The sequence below is a fragment of the Perognathus longimembris genome, chromosome 8 (assembly GCF_023159225.1).
Source record: "Perognathus longimembris pacificus isolate PPM17 chromosome 8, ASM2315922v1, whole genome shotgun sequence".
NCBI classification, from domain to species: domain Eukaryota; kingdom Metazoa; phylum Chordata; class Mammalia; order Rodentia; family Heteromyidae; genus Perognathus; species Perognathus longimembris.
The window spans coordinates 63643774-63666930 of record NC_063168.1 but is presented as its reverse complement, the minus strand read 5'-3'; the positions used below and the strand labels follow the sequence as shown (position 1 = coordinate 63666930).

General features: G+C 50.6%; 1 protein-coding gene across 5 annotated transcripts in view; it reads left to right on the top strand.

Moving 5' to 3' along the window:
- The window catches only part of Klhl29 (kelch like family member 29), a 287642-nt gene that overhangs the window by 142045 nt on the left and 122440 nt on the right, over positions 1-23157 (top strand). For 4 of the 5 annotated variants that reach the window (XM_048353357.1, XM_048353360.1, XM_048353358.1 and 1 more), the window contains exon 3: positions 15207-15539. In XM_048353357.1, coding sequence (XP_048209314.1) covers positions 15255-15539 — 285 coding nt within the window. In that variant the 5' untranslated portion in view covers positions 15207-15254. The remainder of the gene's footprint in view (positions 1-15206; positions 15540-23157) is intronic. The other variant, XM_048353356.1, reaches the window with a different exon arrangement.

Here is a 23157-nt window from a genome sequence, read left to right as displayed (position 1 = left end):
GTGGGCTGCCGGTTGTTATGCCCTTGTTGTTACACCAGTGGCCTTGGGAGACAGAATTAAGGCGTCTAAAGGGCTCAGGCAGACAAATCAGGGTGGTAGCCCTGTTTCCTTTTGTTTTGTATTGTTTTAATTTCCATCCCTGTAATCTCTCGTCTAAAATAGCCTCTCAGAATTTGGCAATCTCTTCTTCTCTGGTTAGTCCTCTTTCCATCCTTGTTTTAATTGCGTCTTTCTCTGTGCATGTGTTTATGAAGGAACAAAAACGAACCAAGCATTTAGAGGACTTATTTCAGTCCCATTAGAAGTGTCCGCCTGCAAGGCTGGATGCCCAGAGCGGCTTCTGCAGAGGAGAGGGCGAAGTCCGTGGAGGGATTGGCCCCTTGGCTGTCGCCAGGTCTGATGGGGGCATCTCTCTTTGATTCTCTCTGCCCCAGCTCTTGTTCAGTTTCCATGGGACCGGTGCTAACTATGGGGGGCAGCTGGCCCTCAGGGTTGAGCTATTTGGGGAATTGCTGAGTCTCCTATTTTCTGGACTTGACCTTTTCTTCAAAGCACATGCTATCCTCAAACCTCCAGGGAGTCAGCATCCAGCCTCCCCAGGGTGGAGGCAGGGAAAGGACCCATCCTGTAGGGACATTCTCTATACTGGGTCCTTGGGGAGCCTTGTCTGGCCTGGCTAGCAGTTGTTCAGCCATAAGACATTGAATTTGGAAGATGGGTGCAGAACAGCTGTGTAGGTCTTACATTGGGACACTTTGGGGAGGAACCAGGTTGAGTTAACACTCAGACAGTGCCTGATTGGTTTCAATGCAGGCTCTCAGTGACCTGGGACAAGTCACTTCCAACTCTGATCCTCTGTTTTGTCACCTAAAAAATGAGATTGCCTGAGTTAGAGTGTGTGCAAACTCCAGGAGCAAACAACTCTGGAATGTAACAGCTCCATACAGTAAGAGTTTCTTTCTTGGGTCCCTACTTGAGGTGGACCAATGGAAAATAGCTCTTCTGTAGGGGTCCTACATTGTGTCCCAACTATCTGGGTTTCACCTCTTCTGCCATACCAGGGAATGAGTGAATGAAAGCAGACAGGGCCGATGTGACTCACATCACTTGCACACCCATTTTACATATAGTAGCAAGAACACATCCCAGGCAGAATCAAAACTGGAGGGCTCTATAGCTTGCGGTCCAGATGTGATCCCCTAAAAAGTAGACACAGACTCGTGGCTCCACTGGCTTCATCTGAGAGACAATAGTATAACATCCCTCCCTGGGCTGTCTGCAAGGGTTAAAATGTAAAATGCAGTCATTTTTCAAGCAATGGTGCCTGCTCCTCAGTTAGATACATAGATATTGTTATTTTTCTTCTCTCTCCCCTACTGGTTATTCCCTTGAGGTTTATGCAAATAACAGACCACAGCAAGAAATTAAATATATGTCCCTCACCTCTGAAGTTTCTTATTTCCGTGTTCCTCACAGTGTAACATTTCATTAGACCTTCCAGATGGGGGAAGGAACACGCAGATTAAAAGTCAGATAGTGCCTAGAAGCTGCTTCGTTGGTTTCAGGGACGGCTGGAGCTCCAGCGTTATTTGGTATTTCCACCGCCGAAAGGCTCGTCGGGAGCAGTTATATTTTAATAAATGTCTGCCTGAGTAATTTTCCTAGAAGGAACGGCACTGTAGTAGATGTGTGTGCCCATGGGAAAAGTGGGCTGTTCCCTCTGAATATTCCTGGTGCTAGAGCATGGTGGCTGGGGTGTTTGGGGCTATAATAGGAGCCCATCAGTCTGCCCACCCCACACTAGTGATGTTAGGACCCAGCCCATTTCTCCAGGGCTCTGTGGGGACAGCAGAACGAGATCCTGACTGTAACCATGTGGATCTTGATCATAGTTCGGGAAATGTTGGATCCCATCAGCCTGAACTCTACCTACCTTTCCCAGGGCCAAGGGCCCAAGGGACCACTTTGAGACTTGTGGAGAATGCATTTCTTTCATATTCCTTGACTCTGGCTGCCACCATCAGAGTGATGCCAGGTGAAGTATTAAGAGGCAGAGGAGTAGTGAAGAATTGTAAAGCAACCAGTTTATTGAAAGTAGAATACAGACTCTCCATAGAGAGAGCTCTCAGAGCTGGAAATCTATTGATGTCCCTCAGGGAAGTAGCCTTTATGCTTTATTAATTTTCCTCTAGAGAGCAACACCAGTAAAGGTTTAAGAGTGTGGAGAACAGAAACCATGGCAAGGACAGTGGGGCCTCCATCTCTGCTGTCAGAGTGGGATCCCCCAGGTGCCTTCTGGGTAGGAGGGCCTGGGACAGCAGGGTGAAGAAAACTCAGCAGGGTGTCACTTCCTGTGTGGCCAAGAAATGAGGCCAGTGTATAAGGAATACTGAACTTCTTTTATCCCGGCTCCAGAAGGCCATCCTATTGGTGCCAGGCTGGAGTCTGGCACCAGACTCCCTCCAGCCTCAGGCAAGGACCTCGGTTTTATGTGGACTCCCTTCCTCACTCCATTCTTCCCTCCCTCCCAACTGAGGCCAGCAGTCAGCAGCACCTTTGTTGAGCCCACACAGTGGGGCCAGGCCTGCTCAGACGCCTGCTCCGAGGTCTGCTCTGTAAATGGCCCACTTGTGCCTGCAGACTAGACCACACTGAGCCCCAAGCAGCTGCTGCAGCTGAGATCTGGCCTGTCCTTAGCTCTCTTGTACCCATTCAGTGACCCTGAACTGAGAGTTCTCCTCAGAGTTACCACACTTCTGGCCCTCAGGAGATCCCCACGCTAAGCTATGAAGCCAGGATCTACTTACAGGCAAACTCACTGGAGTCTCTGAGGTATGCCAAGCCAGGAGCAGAGCCCTGGGGGACAATGAGATAAGAAGATTCTGCCTTCAAGGAGATACCAGCCCAATGGGATTAAAAACAAATCACAGGACGTTTACACCCTAGGCTTGTACTTCCCACCCACTTCCTCAGATGCAGCCAAGTGACTTGCTTTGGCCAATGACATGAGAGCAGAAAGGACCCGTATCCCTACTTCCTCTCTTAGCTGCCGTGGCCGGCAGCACCCTCTCTGCAGCTGGGACTCTGAAGAGAGAATGAGCTGGAACAGGGTCTGCTGACCAACTGTATGACACAGCAAGAACAACATTGATGCTTTTACCACTTAGGTCTGGCAGGGCTGTTCATCGTTCTAGGCCGCTCACCTATCCAAGCTGCTGGGACAGTCGTGGTTTGAAAATAACCAAAGTAGAAAACGGAACTGAATCTTCCCTGCGCCATGGCCTCATGCTTTGTTAGAACCCCCAGTGCCAGACATTGGTTAGTCTAGGTCTGACCTTACCTCTGCTGCCTTAGTACTTTGTGCCTCAGCCATTGACATAGCCAAAGTAGTAATTAATCCCTGACTGGCCTGCCTACCAGAGCTACACTGAATGCCCAGCAAGGCCAAGAGGGGACATCTTCAGAGACTGGAAACTGAAGAACAGCCTGCTGGTACCCAGCACTCTTGAACTTCCCTGCCTCGGGCCCTGAGAGCCACGGTAAAGGTCAGCCCTGCTCAGAGTCAGTACAGGGTAATCCAGGAGGAGTGGACCCTGAGGAACATGGCGCTGGTCTTGCTGGCATGAACGAGGCCAGCAGTCCCAGGGGGCTGCCTGGCAGGGTGGAAGTGGCAGCCTAAAAGCCAAGTATCCCTGCTTGGTTAATCTAAAAATAAACAGAAAGGCAACAAAAATCTATGTTTCAATTACTGCACACAAGCTGTTCAAACAGCCAGCTCTGCACTGGAGATGTGAACTTGTCAACAGAGGCTGCCTCGTTTGCATGCTTGGGTGGTGATAAAGCACACCACCTCGCAACAGGCTGCCCTCTGGTCTGGACTGCAGCTTTTCTTTCTTCCCTTTTTAAAAGAAATTAAATTAAAAAACACAGGCGTTGAATCAAGACAACGGATATCTGAAGCAAATACATCGAGATAGGGTGGCAGCTCCCAAGGTGCAACACAAGAAGGCTCTGTGGTCTGAGGCCAGCCTGGCAGGAGAGTAGGCAAAACAAGGGGTCAGGATCAGGGACCAACATGTCTCCCAGTGGCCCCAAGCCCCTCTGCCCTGGGACTTGCTGCTGATCGTGGAGTGTTGTGGGCCTGTGACTCCCACCATCGAATGCAGCCTTATGGGGACTGTGCAAGGGAGGAAGCTGGGTCTTCTACCATCGCCACAGGGCACTCCCATCCCCCATGTCCCCTCACACTCTCACCAAGACACAGGCTCCCCGTAGAAGTAAACGGAGCACCAGGAAGCTGACCTGGGGTGTAGGGCCTACCCTGTTGATTCCAGATCGACTGTCAGCTTCTTCCTGTCTATCCCAAGCTGCTGTATTCTGCTTGCAGTCTCCTCCTGAGCAGCCCCATCCCTGTAAGCAGGGGCCAGTTGTCCTCTTTAGTTGCCTGCCCTCAGTGTCCTGCGCTGAGCCACACCACCCAGAAAGGAAGCATGGACAGTGCCTTCACTGTGATTTGGTGAGCAAGGGAAAGGGCGTACATCAAATAAGGACATGCCTAGGGATTTTCTTCTTTAAAAAAAAAAAATTATTGTAAAGGTGATGTAGAGGGGTTACAGTTACGTAAGTCAGGTAATGATACATGCCTTTTTGAAGTGTCCCCTCGTCTTCCCTCATTTTCTCCCAGTTTTCCCTTCTCAGCCCCCCTCCCCCACAAGTTGTATAGTTCATATTCAACATAGTGTCTAGTGAGTATCACTGCTGAATTAGTACACCCTTTGTCCCACTATTCCTATGCTTCGCTTCCCCTTCCCCTCTCCAAATCAGATAAACTTACATACACAAAAGGCACAAAAATCAAAAACAGTGATGAGGGGAGGGATGGTGGGGAACAGAAAAACATAAAATAAGCTCTTGAAGTCCATTTGATAAGCACCATTTTATAGGATCTTATGCATATAGCTGTCAAGCCCTTGTGTTCCTCTAAGATTATCCTCTTTTGGTTTCACTGCATATTTAGAGCCCTGTTTATCATGTCTAGGTGTAATTTTTTTGTCTTTTACTATCCATTGTGTTTACTTGTAGATTTATAGTGTCTAGGGGTTCTCGTGGGAAGAAAAAGGACACACAAAGTCTTGACTCGTGAAATGGAGCATCAGAAGAGAAAGCCAGCTATGTGGTAGTTTTTCCAGGCAGAGGTCTGGATAGGCAGGAATTCCCCGCCCTCCCCCAACCTCACCAGAGATGAGCCGAGAAAGCTGGGTGCCTGCACTTAACTCAGCTGAAGGTTCCACAAATCCTGCGTACTGAAGTGGCTGTCGGTTCCGCATTCGCTCTGGACAGGGATTTTAATGTTCCCAGCCCTCGGAGCAATTCTGCAGCCATCAGCCCAGACGCTAGTTACTTGGTGAAATAAAAGAGCAGTTGAGTCTCTCCCAAGGAAGATAATATCCTGTCACAGGCAGTATGATCTGCCGGCCATGTGACAGCCGTTCCCTAATGTTTCCAAATAGACTTTTGAATAGACTCTTGTCTAGAAGAAAGCAAATTGCAAGAGCATTTTTGGCAGCCAAATAGAGCACACGCATCCGTCTTTCTTCTCTGCAACTGGCTGCTGGGTCTGGCTCCAGGCACCAAGTAGGATCCATTCATCAGCTCGGGTCACTGACGAACACCATTTCCTGTGAAGCAGCGAGCTTGTTGAATTAGTCAATTCTGCAAGATTCAGAATAATCAGGCATGCCTGAGAGGCGGCCTGGAGCGAGTGGGAGGCCTGCTTAGAGGAGAGACATTACTGCAGAATCCAGCTCCAGAGGCTTCGATCTGTGGGTTTTGCAAGTCTATGGGGGAAGAGAACTCCAATTTCAAGGTTTCCATTCTCCATGGAGCCACAAGGACAAGGAACCAGAAAGAGCCAGGATGATTCTTCATAATGATAACTCTGGCTAATCTTCCTGTAAGCGATCCAACCAGACCCGCCATATAGCTCGAGCACTCATCGATCCTGATGTTTACGAGCTCCTAATTTATACACGCCTCCCCCTCTTCCCTCCGTTTATGCTGATATTATGTTGCCAACTGTCATTTCCAATATCTTTTTTATTTTTCATTATCACCATTATAATGATTTACACCAGGAGCAATAGAACAAATGCCTAGTCAATTAGTCCCATGAGAAAAGTCTCTGAATCATGTGTGCTTTTTTTTGGGGGGGAGGGGGGAAATCACTGCATGAAAACCCACAACCAGCATTTCTCGAAGCAAAGGTGTACGGGGAAGGGCGGGAATGGGGAGGCTTGTTCTTTTAATATTGTTCATCTGAAACGGGCACTGGGGATGGCCTTTTTCCAAGGCAGGGAGATTGCTTTTCGTGTGAAAAATTGGGCCCAGAAAAGGAATCGGTGGCATTTTTCCTGAAACCTATCATCAGAAAAGCATTTTGAACATTTGTCATTTTAGGTCATGTATTAAGCCCTGTAATTATGGAATATGGGTTTTTCCCAAAAATACCCCTACCTCCCCCCCACACTCCTGCCAGCTATCCAGGGTATCGATGCCTGGTCCTAGGGCCAGGCATGAGCCCACTAGCCTGAATGGATCTTAGGCTAGTGTGTGCAGACTATAGCCTGTTAAAACATAGATCCCCGCTGGGACAGGCCTGAGGTTCTGCATTTCTAAGAAGCACCACCCACCACTCTTTGAGGACTAAGGCTCCTGTCTTCCCCACACACCTATAAAATTTTGAGGTCAGTGCTTCCCTGCCTCCACCATCATGATGCTGTGAAGTAAACAGTGTGAGGACTTTGGAAGAAATGGTGTGGTGAGATCACTTCCCGGAAGATGGCCTCTCTGAGCACATGAAGATCTCTGTTTTCTCACAGGTCCTGGGTCATAGTAGATCTCCAGATCTCATTTCTCCCACATTAACTGTGTACTGTGTGCCAAATACTCTTCATTTGCAAGGAAAAATAAGGGAGGCACCGACTACTTTTCAGGTGATGGATAGATTTGTAGCATGCATAGCCATGATAGCTTAATGGTTTCAGAGCTGCACATTTATTTTCACATACATCAAGTTCTACACATTAAATCTCTACAGCTCTTTGTATGTCAGTCATACCTGAATAAAGCAGTTTAGAAAATATAAGACCTATATGAACTGAGGACCTGTAAGGCCAGACTGTTCTAGTAATGACCCCTACTGGATATTTAATACACCACTCCCTTCCCATTTCCTGGTGCCTCTCATACCTGACACCCACTGCTGAGAGATCTGAGCTCACAGGATTGTATTTACCTCAAAGCTTTGCATGGCTGAGATTTGTGAAATGCATGCAGGCTTAGTAACATCGAAAAAAGCAGGCTCTCGTCTTTAAACAGTGAAGATGACACCCCAACGCTGTGTATTACAGAGCTCCGTGCCGCCTGGGGTTCAGAGGTAGAAGTGGAGATCAGAGGCCAAGATTCTGGCTTCTAATTGGACCTGAGACGTTCCTGACTCTCCTCTCTTCCCCACCACCCAGCAAAGCAGGCCTGGGAAAGCTGCTTAGCTGGGTCCAGACCCTGGAACCTTCTGGCTGCTAAGCCACAGGGCTGGGCCACGCCATCACAGCCTGGTGCTGAGCTGGGCAGTCCTCACACTAGTCCTTGGTGGATAGAACCTCCCTGATAGTGAGGCAAACAGTGCTCACCGGAGCGGGGGGCGGGGGGGTCACCTAAGGGCCCTCATGGCTGAGCAAAGCAAGGTGGGAAGGAAGAGCTCTTTCAGAATACAGGAGAGACATGGCAATAATACCATGTTATGTTCAGCTGGGGCCTTGATAGTTTAAGGTAAGAATTAAAAATATAACCACCCCTCAGGTTACTTATTCTGAAGAAGAATTGGGAGAGACGGCATCAGTTTATAAAATAGCCTCACAGCTGGCTGAAAGGATTTGAACATGGAGCTTGTCCCCCAGTAGACACCCACACTGGATAACCATGACCCACACATTTTATATCCATATGTATGTCCTCTCTGGAAGATACTTTGTGCTTAGGACAGTGTGTAGGGCCAGAGTTGGAGTGGGGCAGGTGATACTCAAGCTGAGGAGTGTAAGTGCATATGGGCCCCCAGGGCAAAGCCTTCATAAATCCATTCACCACCTTCTATTTGCCCTGCCTAGTGCTCTGTGCTGGAAGGAGCTTCTCTCTCTGGGAAGTGTTTCCTGCTCCCCACCTCTGGGTGCTGAGTCCTCTGCTCCATCAGTTGCTGGGGAGGAAGCAGCGAGAGATGAGAGGCCTGATCTCAGGGGCAGGGCCAGAGCTCCCATGGCAGTGGAAGATGCTCAGTCCTTGCTGGGGCAAGTCTGGCTTCTGCCTCTGAGAGAGAGCTGGTCGGAGGCAGCCTGAGGGTGGGGGCCCTCAGCCCCAGCTAGAACTGGAATCCTCTTGAGTTCCTTGGGGGCTCACTAGGGCAAGGGGAAGCACCAGCCCCCAGATACAGTGAGGCATTTCCCAAGGGCATCCCCAGCTCCTGCCAATATCCCTGCCACGTCCTGGCCAAGCTGGCTTCTCCAGAGGCACCCAGAGAATTCCTTTGTGTTGCATTTGCCAAGATGGTGTTCTGGCTGCTGTGTAGTATTTTGTTCCAGAAGAAAGGCTAAAAGATGCAGAGAGGGAAACGAAAATAATAAAGATGGGCACAGGCTGTTCCAATTGACTTGGCAGCACGTCTCCCCCAAATGAGGCAATCATCCATTTTCCAATCGGGCCCGGACGTCCGCAGCTCATTCCTCAGCCAGCCACCTCGGCTCCCCTGTCTGGAGGCAGCTCGGGCTCCCTGCCTTCCTGTGGATTAATCACGCCTTCGGGGCCCTCGCAGCCAGCAGCCCACTCCTTCGGCATGCCTTAATGATAAGAACGAGGAAAGGGTCATTAGCCACCTGTGATCCTGTGTGCAGTGTGGACACACAGCGCATGTTAATACGCGTGGGCCAGCGCCAGCCGCCAGAACACACAGTGTGCCACTGGACACAGACCACGGACATCCTGCCTGGGTGCTCAGACGGTCACAGGCCCCTGATGGCCAGCAGAGACTCTCAGAGACCAGAACCATAGACACCTGACACGGCCCCCTGGGCTTCGGCCCCCCCATGGATGACACCAACAGACTATAGCACGTGGTGGTGATTCTTAATTATTTATTGATGAATTATTCATGGAGATGGTTTTCCAGGCGAGCCTGTGCAGCAGGGGCGGCTTGTCTGGTGTCTAGCAACCGTCCAGGACACAGAGCCCTTCCACCAGCTGGTGCAAAATCAAAGCTGTGGCCTACGTGCCGAGGCTGAGCCTAGATGTCAGCGGCGTGCCCTCGCTGGGCCAGCTTTAGGCCCTGGGTAGTCCAAGTCTTGCTTAAACTTGGGCCTCAGGCCATTGTGGCACACCTGAGCTGAGAAGAGGCTCATCCATCAAAATAGGTCCTGGAGCTAGTGACACAGGACCCTAACATGGGTGTGAGCGGAGGATGATCTTCCTCTCACCCCAATCTGTTATCTCCTAGGGCTTCTGGGTGAAAATAGCAGACTAGGCTTCATCTGCCTAACACAGAGGGGCTCTTAGCTTTGTGTGTCTACAGACACCACACAGCCTCAAGTCGACCGTCTCCTGTGTTCTCACAGCAGAAAGCTGCCAGTTCCTGCTGGCCTTGAGGTTGCAGGCCTGTTCTTCTCCACCTGAACTGTAGGATATAGCCACTACTCAGTGACCAGGCTCTCTCCCATGCGTAGAGGGACCGCAGCATGTATTACTTGATCTGTACAATGGTCCTGGGGGTAAGTAGGGTTGTTCATCCCCATTTTTGCAGATGAAGGGGCTAGGCAGAGATATGAAGGGCCTGGCTAGGGAGAAGGCTTGAGAAAGCCAGGATTGCTTTGTCTTCCTGGTTTGATCTTTGAGGGCTGTCTCCTGCTCTGCACTGGAATGAAAGAGCCTCAGAGTGCACAAACTAGGCCCTCTGGCCTCTAGCGATGCTGGCTACAGAGAAGTCAATCCTATCTGCCAGCGGGAAGGGAAGCCTCCCATCTCCACCCACTCCTGATGAGCAGGAACCTGAAAGGAAGAATAGGTGAAGTATAGGTCCCAAGTCAGTGCCTGCACTTCAGGTAGAGAACACTGGCTGGGAGCGAGTGAGCCAATAGGGAGCCTACACCTCATCTCTCAGGGTTGGGAAGCAGCAGGAAGGTCTCCTAGGAAGAAGTAGAAAGGAAGGAGACCCTTCCTACAGGATATGCTAATGGACACACCCAGACGGCAGCCTTCGTGATACTTCTGAGGGATCATGTGAATCATGAAGTCAGGCTTCCCATCACCACTTTGCCCAAAGCTAGCCAGTATACCATAGGAACTTTATCCTCGGGTTTGAGGTATGCCTGTGTGTGCTGAGGCCGCCGTGGCAGCTTGGGACTCTACCAGTGACGAGGCATGGAGAACACCTTTGGACTCCCCTTCCTCCTGTTCGCCCCATTTCTGCCAAGAGTCCTCCTATCTCCCCTCACCACCCCCCTGGAGAAGCGGAGGTGTATCCCAAGAGGAGGGAATAGAAAATCCAAGGCCTGAACTGACCAAGCTGTGGACCGAATTGGAGCTCCGACAACTCTGAAAACTGGACCAGGGACTGAGAAGCAGCCACAAGGGTTGCTGTGAAGGTGCATACGTGAGGTCATGGATGAGCATGCAAACAAGCCGGGACTAAGGTCCAGCACCCTCTGGACAGTTCAGTACACAGTGCTTCTTCACCCCAGACCTCCACCCACCAAGGTAAGCTTCCCTGGACTCCTGAGCTTTCGTCATCGTGCGTGTGGAGGCGGCACGCACACAGGCCCTGGCAGGAAACCCTCTCGGACAAGAAGCCTGGATTCTCAGTAACTGTCCCCTCCACACCAAGGAACGGCTGCTGCTCATACCCTCCCTTCATGGTACAGGGCCTCGTGCCAGGCTCTGCCCGTTCACAGGCAGCCTGCCAGGAAAGGGCGCTCCCACAATAAGGAAGCATTTTTCTGTGTTTTGTCTGTAATTGTTTGACCGGTCTGGACTGCTGACACCTCGTCCATTCAGGGCCTCCTTCCGCTGCACGTGCACTTCCTGTGTCTCCTGCAGCGCCACTCAAGCACACGTGTGTGCACACGGGGCCTCTGACACGCTGGCTCGGAGCCCAGCAGGAAATACTTAAGTTGCCACCTCAGGAGCTGGCACATTGCCGTCTCACTCAAGAGTAAACTGTGTGACACATTTCTTTCATTCATCTAAAAGGAGAAATTAAACTGAGGAATGAGGTCTGACCCGAACGCTTGCATGCAAATAGTTGACCTTTGTTTTGAATACGGGTAATGAGACTGAAACCAGATTGTGTGGCCTCCAGCTGCCTGCGTCTCCACCTCCTCTCTCGCTTTAGAAGGAGGCTGGAGGAGATGGCAGAAGTTTAAAGATGGCAGGTTTGAGGGGCAGGCTTTTCTTTCATGTACTGGAACTGTAAGACGGAGATTCGCGGGGCTCAGCAGGGGATCCCCGAGACAGTCAGCTGAGAGGCTGTGTTGGCATAGGAGGCTTTATTGAGTCTGATCCCAAGCTGTTCTGCTACCTCTAGGCAAGTCTTAGGATCCGCAGGTTGCTTTGTGGGAATATAGGGCCTGATTGGGTGTGTCAGTCAGGCAAGGCTAGGTTATACTGAGGTAACGAGTTGTCTACTCATCCCAGTGCCTTAACGCAATAAAGATTCAAATTCTAATCACCCAAATCTTGACACCGGTGAGGCAGCCTCTTCCAGAGGCTGCTGCACCTCCTGGAACATGTGATCTCCGTGGTTGTCAAGGTTGTGAAGCAAACTATAGGGTCATGGAGGATGTTTCTGTTTCGTTTGTTATTTCATTTGGTGTGTACTGACTGGTACCTAGTAAAGAGTTGGGTCATGACATTTCCGTGCATGTATATAATATACCTTGACATAGCCACCCACCCTATTTCTTACTCTCCCCCACACCCATCTTCCCCCTCTCTTTCCATTCCTGCTCCTCCTTAGGGGTCAGATCTGGAAGCCATTTCCATCACCTCCCTACTGGTTCTCTCTGCCAGAACCTTGCCTGGGAGAGAGCTGGGAGAGGTCATCCAGGTGGTAGGAAAGAGAACACAGTGCGGATAATGTATAGTGCGGTCTCTGCCCACGTTGGAGTCAACCTAAGGAAGAAGTGCCCTGAGGCAGTGACCATTAGCAAGACCCCCGCCGTGGCAGATGCTTGGGAGACCAGAGCCTGAGTTACAGTGGACCCTCTCCATGCAGATACTCCTATAGCTTTCCTTAGATGCTGAAATCCATCTAGCTAGGAGTATAGGACATCTTTTTTCAGTTCCTTCAAAGAATTGCCAGTCAGAAAATTCAAGCATTAGCCAGTGGCTCACACCTATAATCCTAGCTACTCAGGAGGCTGAGATCTGAGGATCATGGCTCAAAGCCAACCTGGGCAGGATAGCCCACTTTTATCTCCAATTAACCACCAGAAAACCGGAAGTGGTGCTGTGGCTCAAGGCGGTAGAATGCTAGCCCTGAGTGCAAAAGCTAAGGGACAGTGCCTAGGCCCTGAGTTCGAGCTCCACAAACAACCAAAAGAAAAAAAAAAGGAAAAAGAAACTCTTATGTCCTAATGTGTTTGTTCTTTCTAGAAATGTTCCATAAGTGCTCATTTACAAATATACTAAATTTCCTTCTATGTCAGACACTGGGCTGCATGCTGGGGTTGCCAAGATAACAAGGATTTGGGTCCTTTTCTTGAGATGGCAGACCTATGATAAGTGGTATAGGTACTGGCCACTCAGAGGGTGGGCGTAGGATCTCCATCAGACATGGAGGGGTAGGATCAGTGCTACTTGCCGTCTCCAGAAAAAGGAAGTGCTATGCCAGCTCATAGAAAATAGGTCTTATCCAGTGAGAGGGCCCAAAGCCATTCCTAACAAAGGAGTAATGTTAGTGTAGGCCCTGAACTTCAGAATCCATAAATGTTTGGAATGAGTGAGCTGGCCCAGTCCCTCCAGGGTTTTTGGGGCCCCTGGGAAGAGTTAGGACTTCATCAGGAAGAATAGAATTTTAACAAAACACCAGGGTCAGACCTGTGCTTTTTTAAAAAGCAGACAAGCGGTGGGTGGAGAATGGACAAGAAGGGCAAGGGTAGGAAGAGGAATCAAAATGGTTGATGGGAAAGCAATGAAAGAAGGACGTAGCCATCTAGATCGAGGCAGGTTTGAGAGCCACTGGGGCAGTATGGTCTAAGACCCTGCTGTGGAATATTGGGGCAGAGATGGGCTAACAGCGGCTGTCTCTGAGGCAGGAAGTTCCTAAGGATGGTCATTTGGGCAAAAGAACAAGAAGTTTATTTGAGGACATGCGGCACTTAGGTGCCTGGGAAACAGCCAGGAGATGGTGTCCAGCAGGCTGTAGGATGGGAGGGAGATGTTAAGGGAGATTTTAGCTGGAAGTGTTAAGATGTATGTGTTGGATGAGGTCCCTCAGCGAGTGCTTAGAGAATGAGAAGAAGGGAAATTGTGGAGCCCCAGGGAGCCCCCGCATTAAAAGCTGGATGTAAGCAGTGTGTCACAGATATCACAGAGACAGGCTCCAGGAAGCGAGAGATCCACCACAGCATGTAAGGGAAGCCAGGTGGGACCTGGGGCGTACATGGGATTTCACAAGTGCAGTGTCCATGACCTCAGAGCAAGGGCCCCCGTATGGGTGCAGTAGGGGCCGTGTGGATTCCAGAGCAGACTGGAGGAGGAAAAGCAAACTGAAGGGACAAGTGTGTGAAGGGTATTGGCGGAGCATGGGGCAGGGGGAAGGGGACAGATTTTTGTTTTTTAACGATGTGATATTGACAGGACATTTTTACAAGAATTCTTGTGACATCGTATCAGCCTGGCAGCATGGTGATGAACACAGTAACACGCAGCTTGGAGGGTGATGCTACCTCAGATGGGCTTTGGGCTCAGCACAGGCTTCAGGTTGGGCTCAGGTCTGCAGAGGGGACAGCCAGAGCCAGGCCAGCCACAAGCAGAGCATGGTAGCCTTTTGCATAGTTGGTCACAGGCTCCCGCTCCGTCACAGTTGTAGAACTGGGGTGGGCTGAAAAGGTTGGAGGAGAATCAGGCTTTATATACACGTTAAAACCCCAGACCAAAAGTGATTCAGAAATAGAATTGGACCAAGTGGTTCCTACGCCACAACCTCTCCATCCTTTCTGCAACAAAAGCAGCCTCTTCCTCCTGCCTTTCCCTCTTTCCTGACTTGGTTAGCCACGCCCTGCCTGGAGAGGAGCCAGCCACGTCATGGTGGTGCTGAGAGCAAGATGCAATCTTCAGTGACTCAGAAGGCCCTTCCAATACCATGGTGTGTCTAGGTCTCCATGACAACCCTGCAGGGCCTTCTGTTCAGATACTTAGGAAGGCCATTTGAAAGATGGTCTGGGAAACAGAGGCCAGGGTATACAGATTCTGGGGCCCAAGATGGAATTCTAGTAGGGTTGAGGTTACGGGGAAGAATTCAATTCCTAGAAGCTGGCAGCTTTCAGAGGCACTGTGCTAGGGTCTGGTGGCTAGGCAGCCCCGCCTTGTTCTGGCTTCCTATTCCCTATCCTTGGGGTTTACCTTACTCGCAGTGCGTTCTCTTATACATAAACAGGGATCTATCTATGCCCGGCCGCATCACAGGTACTGGAAGGAGCAAGTGAGATGTCTGTCAAGGCTGCGTCTCCTTTAGAGGGGTCTCCATACCTGAGTCTTGTAACCTGCGGTGGGGAAGGCACTGCCAGAGGTGTCCAGAAGATACTTTTTCGCAGTGGGGATGGGAGGAGACAGGCATCAGCCATAATTTAGATGGCTGTCATTTATCATAACTAAGATGGTTATCTTTGGCAAAAAAAAAACCCCACGAAACTGGGTTCAGGTTCTGCCTCCTACACTTGTGCCATATGATCCTCAGCAGATCATTTATTCCTTATCTGTGACGTGGAGTTGATGAACAATCCAAGCTTACAGGCTTGCTCTGATCCTGAAAGGAACTCGTATTTGAAAGCCCATTATTGAGCCCAGAGCAAGGGCTGGAGTGCTGTTGGTGGTTAGTGGTGGGTACCTTCCTACACCTAGTAGGGCTGCTGTTGATCTGAAGCTTCGTTCTCTCTGCTCTATACCAGCAGGTCCGGGCTCTGTTTCCCTGTGAGAAGCCGCCTCGGCCCACCGAGATGTCCCGGCACCACAGTCGTTTTGAAAGAGATTACCGGGTAGGCTGGGACCGTCGTGAGTGGAGTGTCAATGGGACCCATGGAACCACCAGCATCTGCAGTGTCACCTCGGGGGCCGGGGGTGGCACAGCCAGCAGCCTCAGTGCTCGGCCGGGCCTCCTGCCCCTGCCTGTGGTACCCTCCCGGCTGCCCACACCGGCTACGGCCCCTGCGCCCTGCACCACCGGCAGCAGTGAGGCCATCACCAGCCTCGTGGCCAGCTCCGCTTCTGCGGTCACCACCAAGGTAAGATGTGGTGTCTTCTCTAGACAGGAGGTGGGCAGAGGGAGCCCTGCTTTCCTGCAGGACCAGGCCAACGCCTTCTCCTCGGTGTTCCCAGTGGCCTGGCCTCCCTGGAGTGGACCACAACCTTTCCAGAGGGTACCCACCACGGACTCGATCCAGAGAGTCTCTACCCATGTCTCACTCACAGGGTATTTCATTGGTGCGATGCCAGTTGTGTTATTGAATGGGTGAAATGAGAGTGTGCCCAGCTTGGTGACACAAGTTCCCTGAGACCTTACAAGGTCCCCAGAGGCATCGGTGCTTGGGGTTTGCCAGCAGGATTCACCACAGTGGTGAGGTTCCTCCTGTCCCCAGTCTCCTCTGAGCCCAGCAGAAAGTGGGCCTTATGGGTAAGGGTCCTGAGGCACACTGTGGTTTTGGTTGCTGCTCCAAGAACCCAGGACTTGCTCCAGGACTTGCCTCCAGGGCATTAACTCACTCCATCTTTTCTGGAAGAAGCAGCTCCAGCCTCCAGAATAGTAGCCGAATGTGGAGCTGAGCGTCGTCACGGCTCTTGCGGAGGGAGGTTCAAGCTGAGCTGGTTCGTCGCCTGGTGCTCAGAGCCCCTCAGGCAGCCTCAGCCCCAGAGGGACGGCTGGTGGCCAAGGCAGGAAATCCATTCATCCCATCCTGCCGTTGGGCCGTGCAGGGGGCTCCGCTTGCTGTCTTTGCCTCTGTCAGCCATTCAGAGTGGCCTCCCAGGAGCCCTCTCAGGGTCTGTGTGTGCGCGTGAATGCAGGCGTGTGTGAGTGTGTGTGTGAGAGTGTGTTCTTTTCTTTTCCTGCTTTCATAAAAGTTGCAGAAAAAAATTAAAAGGTGGGAAGTCCTGGGCCGGCCATTGTGAAGTGGCTGCGGTGGAGGACGGCGCTCTCCAGGTGTGCTGCGCCTTTGTGATTTTCAAAACTCCCTTTCAGCCCTGCTTCCCATTAAGAACGGAGAGTGCTGCTGGCCACAGAGCCCGGCGGAGGCCCGAGACAATGGAGCGATTGGAGGCCGGCTCTCGGCACGCTGACATCGTGCTGCAGTGCCTTATTGATTTTATTTTCCTGTTATGAAAACACCACCCCATTGAGGTGGGGAGGGAAGGAATGTCAGATAGGAGAGGAGATGGAGGATTATTTGGGCACAACGCCCCTGCTTCCAGGCCAGCCAAACGCATCCTTCCCCCTTGGTGCCAGCCCCTAGCCTGCTCTGAATTGGTGACCCTGCCCAGGGGAGCCAGCCGCCAGCCTGCAGGGCACATCTGGCAGGTGCTCTACAAGACCAGCTGTTGGCCATCTGGAGAGTGAAAGCCTCTAGAGCTGAGGGGGGGGGGGGTCCAGGTGGGAGAGAGAGAAAGAGAGGTTGGACCCGCGGACTCCCTTGATTTCCATCCCATCTGGGTGGGATGCTATCGGACGATCTTGGAGGCACAGCTTTCAGCTCTGCCAAGCAAAGGTTGGTGCTGACAGGTCTCTTCATGGCCGACCTGCTCACATGGTGCCTGGTTTGCTCCAACTCAGTTCCATGTTCACCATTCCTGCCTGGCCAGGCCTCAAAGCACAGCCACATGGGAGGGAAAGAACAAGCCCCAGACAGAAAACAACAGCTGAGAGGAGGACTGAGCCAGTGGCCAGCCAGGAGGAGGCGAGAGGGTGAAAGTTCATGCCTAGGAGCACAGCCAATTCCCTGGCATGTGACAACACAGAACTGAATTCCATTTCCCCTGCGGAAGCTTCGCCAGCTTCAGACCTGCAGGGTCTTGTTTAGGCCTGGGTGCGTCTTGGATTCTGAGTGTTCAGCACTTCCAGGAAAGAGCAGCTCACGGCAGCTTCTAACCAGGGCAGGGCTAGCAGATGTGGTCTGTGGTGCCTCCTGCCATTCTGGTCTACAGCTCCCCTCCCAGAGGCCTGGCCCCTAGCCTGTGTGTATTTTCCTTTCTTTACTGTGTTGTATCTGACCCCATGCAGAAATCATGTCAACTGATAGCCAAGCCAAACCCATGTATTGGCAGCCTCCCTGGCCCACCAGCTGTGTCTACCAAACAGCAAAGGTAACACCCCTCAGGGAGCTCATGGGCCACCGCAGTACAGCCAGATGACTGAGTGTCCTGTTTGAATTATTGGCAGAGGTGGCGCCGTAGCATGGATAAAGCCAGACTTCAGAATCACACTGTCTGGATTTGAATTCCAGTCAAGTACTTGCCTACTGAATAACCCTGGACAAGTGTCAACTTCTCTGGGCCTCACTTTTGTGTGTCTATGTGTGCCGGTTCTGGGGCTTGAATTCAGGGTGTGGGTGCTAACCCTGAGCTTTCTTTGCTCAAAACTAGCACTCTACCACTTGAGCCACAGCTCCACTTCCAGCTTTGGTAGTTAGAGATAAGAGTCTTGTGGACTTCTCTGCCCGGGCTGGCTTTGAACTGCGTTCCTCAGATCTCAGCTTTCTGAGTAGCTAGGATTATAGGGATGAGCCACTGTCACCCAGCTTGGGCCTCACTTTTAAAATATGAGATCAGGTGGTAGTCCCTGCCTACCAGAGTTGTGAGGATTGTGTGATTAGAAATGTGTGCACAGTGCTCAGAACAGAACAGGCCCTGGCAGCCAGAAGTCCTCTCTGCATACTGAGGTCACCCATCACTATTGTCACCAGGTTGCCATGGGACAAGACTGTCCCCTATGAAGACAGGTGTTCATTTTCAGCTTCACCAAGAGGAAAGGTCAGTCTTCAGATAAGAAACAGGCACAGGGCCCCATGTAGGTGAGTTTGAGTAATTGTTACTCAGGGTAACCTGGAAGCAAGAGGGACCTGGAGGAAGAGGGGAGAGAGAGAGAGGGTAGCTCTCAGGCTCCACACTGGACTCAGCCTGTACACCTGATCAGCCTGGAGCCTGGGGAAGAAGATTTAAAGCTTTTTTTAGTCTGTGAAGCCCCAGTGTGTACATAGCGCAGAGAGCCCACTGCAAAGACCACAGAGGGAGGGAGCCGTGTAGAAGCTGGGTGCAGGGCTGTGTTCCTGGCTCCCCAAGTATATTAAGGCTGCTTGCAGGGACTGGCCGGGTCTTGGCCTCCATCCCCCCTTTCCCTCCCTCCCTTCTTTCCTCCCTCTACCCCCTCCCGTGGCTGGGAAGGGAACTGGGCGAACGTCACATGCTCTGAGGACATTCCCAGGCACCTTGAGCCATTATGTTCCGGCTCTCCGCACACGGTCCAGTGCCGCATCTGCTTCTGCTGAGCCAGGGCTGGGAGCCTCAGCTCTGTGCGGTGATGGCGACTGCGGTGCTCCCAGAGGCCCAGTACCAAGATGATAACATCTTCTGTCACCAAGGCCTTCAGGCCTGAGTTGGTTTTTCTGTTTCTTCATTTGTCCGTGGCCTAAAGGTTTCCTGTACATTTTGAAGGAAGGGCAGGGCAGTTGGATGAACACTGTGGATGTCCCGGGCAGCTGGGATGTCAGGAGGACCTAACCCACTCCCATCACATGTGCATTTCCTTCAAACTTCCAGGACATGAGTCCTCGCAGCACAATTTTGAGTCCTCCCAGCCTCTCACTTTGTAGATCAAAGCTGTGAAGCCCAGAGAACATGCAGTTACCTACTTTACCAAGGCCACCCAGCAAATTACTTAGAATCAGAACCAGCCTAAGCCAGCTCTCTCCATTCCCAGCTGCTGACAGCATGCACTCACCGTGGTAAATGTGGTGATGGCATATGTATCATCTTATCACCAAACTGGCCGCAAATTCCAGACTTCCGGCCAGAAAAAAAAAAAAAAATATGGGTGCATTTACCTCTCAGAACAAGGGAGAAGAAACATAAGCCAAAGGCTATGTTGACTCACATTGTACAGGCAGCGAGAGCGTCCAGGCCAGGGGGTCAGATGAACTGGGGTTGAATCCTCACTCTGCCATGGACTAGCTAAGCTTCAGTTTGTCTATAAAATGGGGAAAGCAATAGTATCCTTCTCCTCAGGATTATTTAAATTAATATTGCAGGAAAATCTAAAATAGTATCTGCCACTTAGTAAACATTCAAAGTGAATTTTCAAAACTTAAGTGAATATTAGAGGTACCACAATGAAACACCTTTTGTACAGTAACCACACCTTTTGCACTGTTAATATGTTCTGTTAAAAATTAAATAAACAAGCTGGGCGTTGGTGGCTCACGCTTGTAATCCTAGCTAGTCGGGAGGTGGAGATCTGAGGATCATGGTTCAAAGCCAGCCTGAGCAGAAAAGTCTGTGAGATTCCTCTTTCCAAATAAAATACTCAGAAAAAGCCAGAAGAGGCACTGTTGGCTCAAGTGGTAGAGTGCTAGACTTGAGCAAAAAGAAGCTCAGGAACCGAAAATCCAAGCCCTGAGTTAAAGCTCCAGGACCAACACCCCCCAAAAAAATTTGTTTTCAAGTTAAATTATGCTGGATGTTGGTGGTGATTCACACCTGTAATCCTAGCTATTTCGGGAGGCTGAGCTCCGAGGGTTTTAGTTTGAAGCCACCCCAGGCAGGAAAGTCTGTGAGACTCCTTATCTCCAATTAAGCAGCAAAAATCTGGAAGTGGAGCTGTGGTTCAAGTGGTAGAGTGCCAGCCTTGAGCAAAAAAACTAAGGAGAAGGGCAGTGCCCAAGCCCTAAGTTCAAGCCCCAGTAGCAGCACACACACAAAAAGTTAAGTTAGAAACAGAATCTAACCAAGAATCTGTACTGTGGGGAAAAACTGGCCCCCTGGTTGTTTGCACTGAGGGCCTCATTGAGCTGCCCTGCCCCCCCCAACCCCCCCACCCCCCGGTGCACCGGAGGAACTGTGGCTACACCGCATTCCTGCCCTCCACTGGCTGGCTGGGCACCCGGGCAAGAGCACACGCCTAACCTAACCTAAGGGTGACGTGGACTGCACAGCCAGACTTGCTTGTGAGGTGGAAGGGAGGCACCCAATGCCCAGTAGCTGTTGCTGCTACTGCCGCTGCATGAAATTCAAATTATTTTCAGCAAACCTGCTTGACAGATGAAACAGAAAAGGGCCCGCTTCGTAGAATGCAATTTTGTTCCTGAAAGAATAGACAGCAGGATCCTTCACCGAGGCCTGTGAAATGTGTGAAGGCTTTTCCTTCTTGTGGTCAGGGGCACTCAGGCTGAAACGGCGCCGTTGTCCCTCGGAGCTAAGCCCTTGAAAATAAGTCTGGCAGAGAAACAGCAGCATGGTCTCTCTGAGGTCCTGGGAGAGCCGAGAGCGGCCAGGAAATCTGCCTGCCCCAAACCCCAAAGCCCCAGGGACTGACATGGATGAGCATGTGCGTCTCACCAGGGACAGCGTGTGTGCCCTGAACAGCACTGCTTCTCGGGGAGTGCCCAGGGTCCCCTGGGGAGTCACATGAACAACCACAAAGCCCAGTGCCCCGTCCTGGCTGCCTTGCGGCTCTGCAACTGGACAAGCGCGGGGCAGACTTCGGAGTCTCGCATTCAGGCTGAAAATCAAAGGCTGCTGCGTGAGCGCGGTTGGGAGAATGACTCAAATCCCTCTTCACCATTCCAGACTTGGAATGATTTTATCCAGAAGGCTGTGGCTTGCTCGGTGAACAAGTATTTGTGATTTCCCTGGTGATAAATTATCGGCCCGATAAAGCATTGTGAGACATCGTGTGCATGTTCGTACTGAGCTAATGGCTTTCGCCTGTGCCTGAAGTCGCACTTACTGTGTGGATTGTATCTTCATTGACGTAAAACCCATCTGTCAGTCACAACATGGGTACAAAATTGAAAAGTGTCACATTTCCAAAGCACCCATTTCAAAGCTTACTTTGGGGAGGGTAGATCTTGAACTTCAATTTCTAAGTAAGGAGTATAAAAAAAAAAAGAAAGAAAGAAAGATTATGTCTTTTTTCTACACATGTAAGAGATAAGCCACAGTCTGGACAAAAGACTGCTAAGGATTACAATGTAAAGATGTCAGAAGACATTGTGGACTAGAGCCAGATGCATATGTGGCTAGTTCTGCTGCAATCATCACACACTACCCCCTAAACTTTGTAATCTGATGTCACTGCTACTCCATGGGTTGGCTAGCCTGTTCTGGTCTGAGCCAGTGTGCCGATCTCTGCTGGGCCCTCATTTGTCCAATGACAAGGGTAGTCTCACCTACAGGTGTCCTGGACAGTTAGCCAAGGCCAGGTTCTCCCTGTGGACTTTCCTCCTCCATCTGGCCAGCTCGGGTTGTTCACATGGTGGTTCAGGGTTCCAAGAGCAGCGAGACAGCAAGGTCAGTGGGCAGGTGCTTTTCTCACCTCAGCTGGAGGCATGTTTGTTAAAAATCCCATCAGCCAAAGCAAGTGGCTTTGCCAAGCCAGACTCCAGGAGTGGGCAAAGAGACCCTGCCTGTTGGTAGATGCTGTAAAACACCACATTGCCAAGGAGCAGCATCTCAGGCTGGGAAGAGTTGTGATTATTCTTACAGTATACCCCAGGGTCTCTGCTACATTTACTTAGGCACAGTTATTTACCCTCCAGCTTCTGGCCAAGATTTGTGTGCCCCAGGCAGAAAGGCTAGGATCAACCTATTACTCTGGCTACCTAGCCTGGTACATGGAATCGGTCTGCATTATAGATTTATAAGACTCAAGACTTACACACCTCAGTCTTGCTTACATTCTGTCTACACAGAGTGCCAGCTTAGGAAAGGGGTTGAAATGGGGGATTAGTTGAAGAAGAAAAAAAAAACAGCAAGGAGGGCTTGGAATATGGCCTAGTAGTAGAGTGCTTGCCTCGTGCTTGCCCTGGGTTCAATTCCTCAGCATCACATAAACAGAAAAAGCCGGAAGTGGCGCTGTGGCTCAAGTGGTAGAGTGCTAGCCTTGAGCAAAAAGAAGCCAGGGACAGTGCTCAGGCCCTGAGTTCAAGGCTCAGGACTGACAAAAATAAAACCCAGCAAGGATTGTTGCTAGGGAGCAGGCTGACCAATAGGCCTCGAAGGACCTAAAAGTTGCATTTACCTTTAAGAATCTATCACTGACCACCGCTGGACATAGCAGTCCATCACCGGACCAGGATTGGATGGCTTTGGACACTGCTGTCCCAGACATACACAAAGACAGATACTAACCCACTGATTTAGATTTTAAAAAATCACCCCAAGGAGACCTTCTTCACAGAATTCTCCCCCGGAGACTCCACCCAATTCTGATGGGAGAGCTTTCAGAAGCGCCTAAAATCAAGAAAAGTAACCGCAGATTGCGACCGTCTGATGCCTTTTTCTCTCTAACAGATAAATCCCCAGCAGTTCCCCAAAAATAAGTCCTCAGAAAGGTCTCTTCTTAAATTAAATTAGGTTTGCTGTGAACAGCCAGTCAGTGCAAGATCAACATAAATCTACTTCTTATTCAGCTGTAATGGGTTTTCTCTGTTTCATTTAATTACTCATGTTGCAATTAAGCTTTTTCCCCCCAACTACTGAAGGACAGTATTTTAGATACATTGTGGGTTAAATAGGCTTTGGAGAACTAACCTGGAAGTCTCCTCGCTGCTTGTAATATTGTGGGTTTTTCTTTTAGTAAGGAAAGTATGTTCCAAAGTCTAAACTGCCCAACATATAAATGAATTTACAGAAACC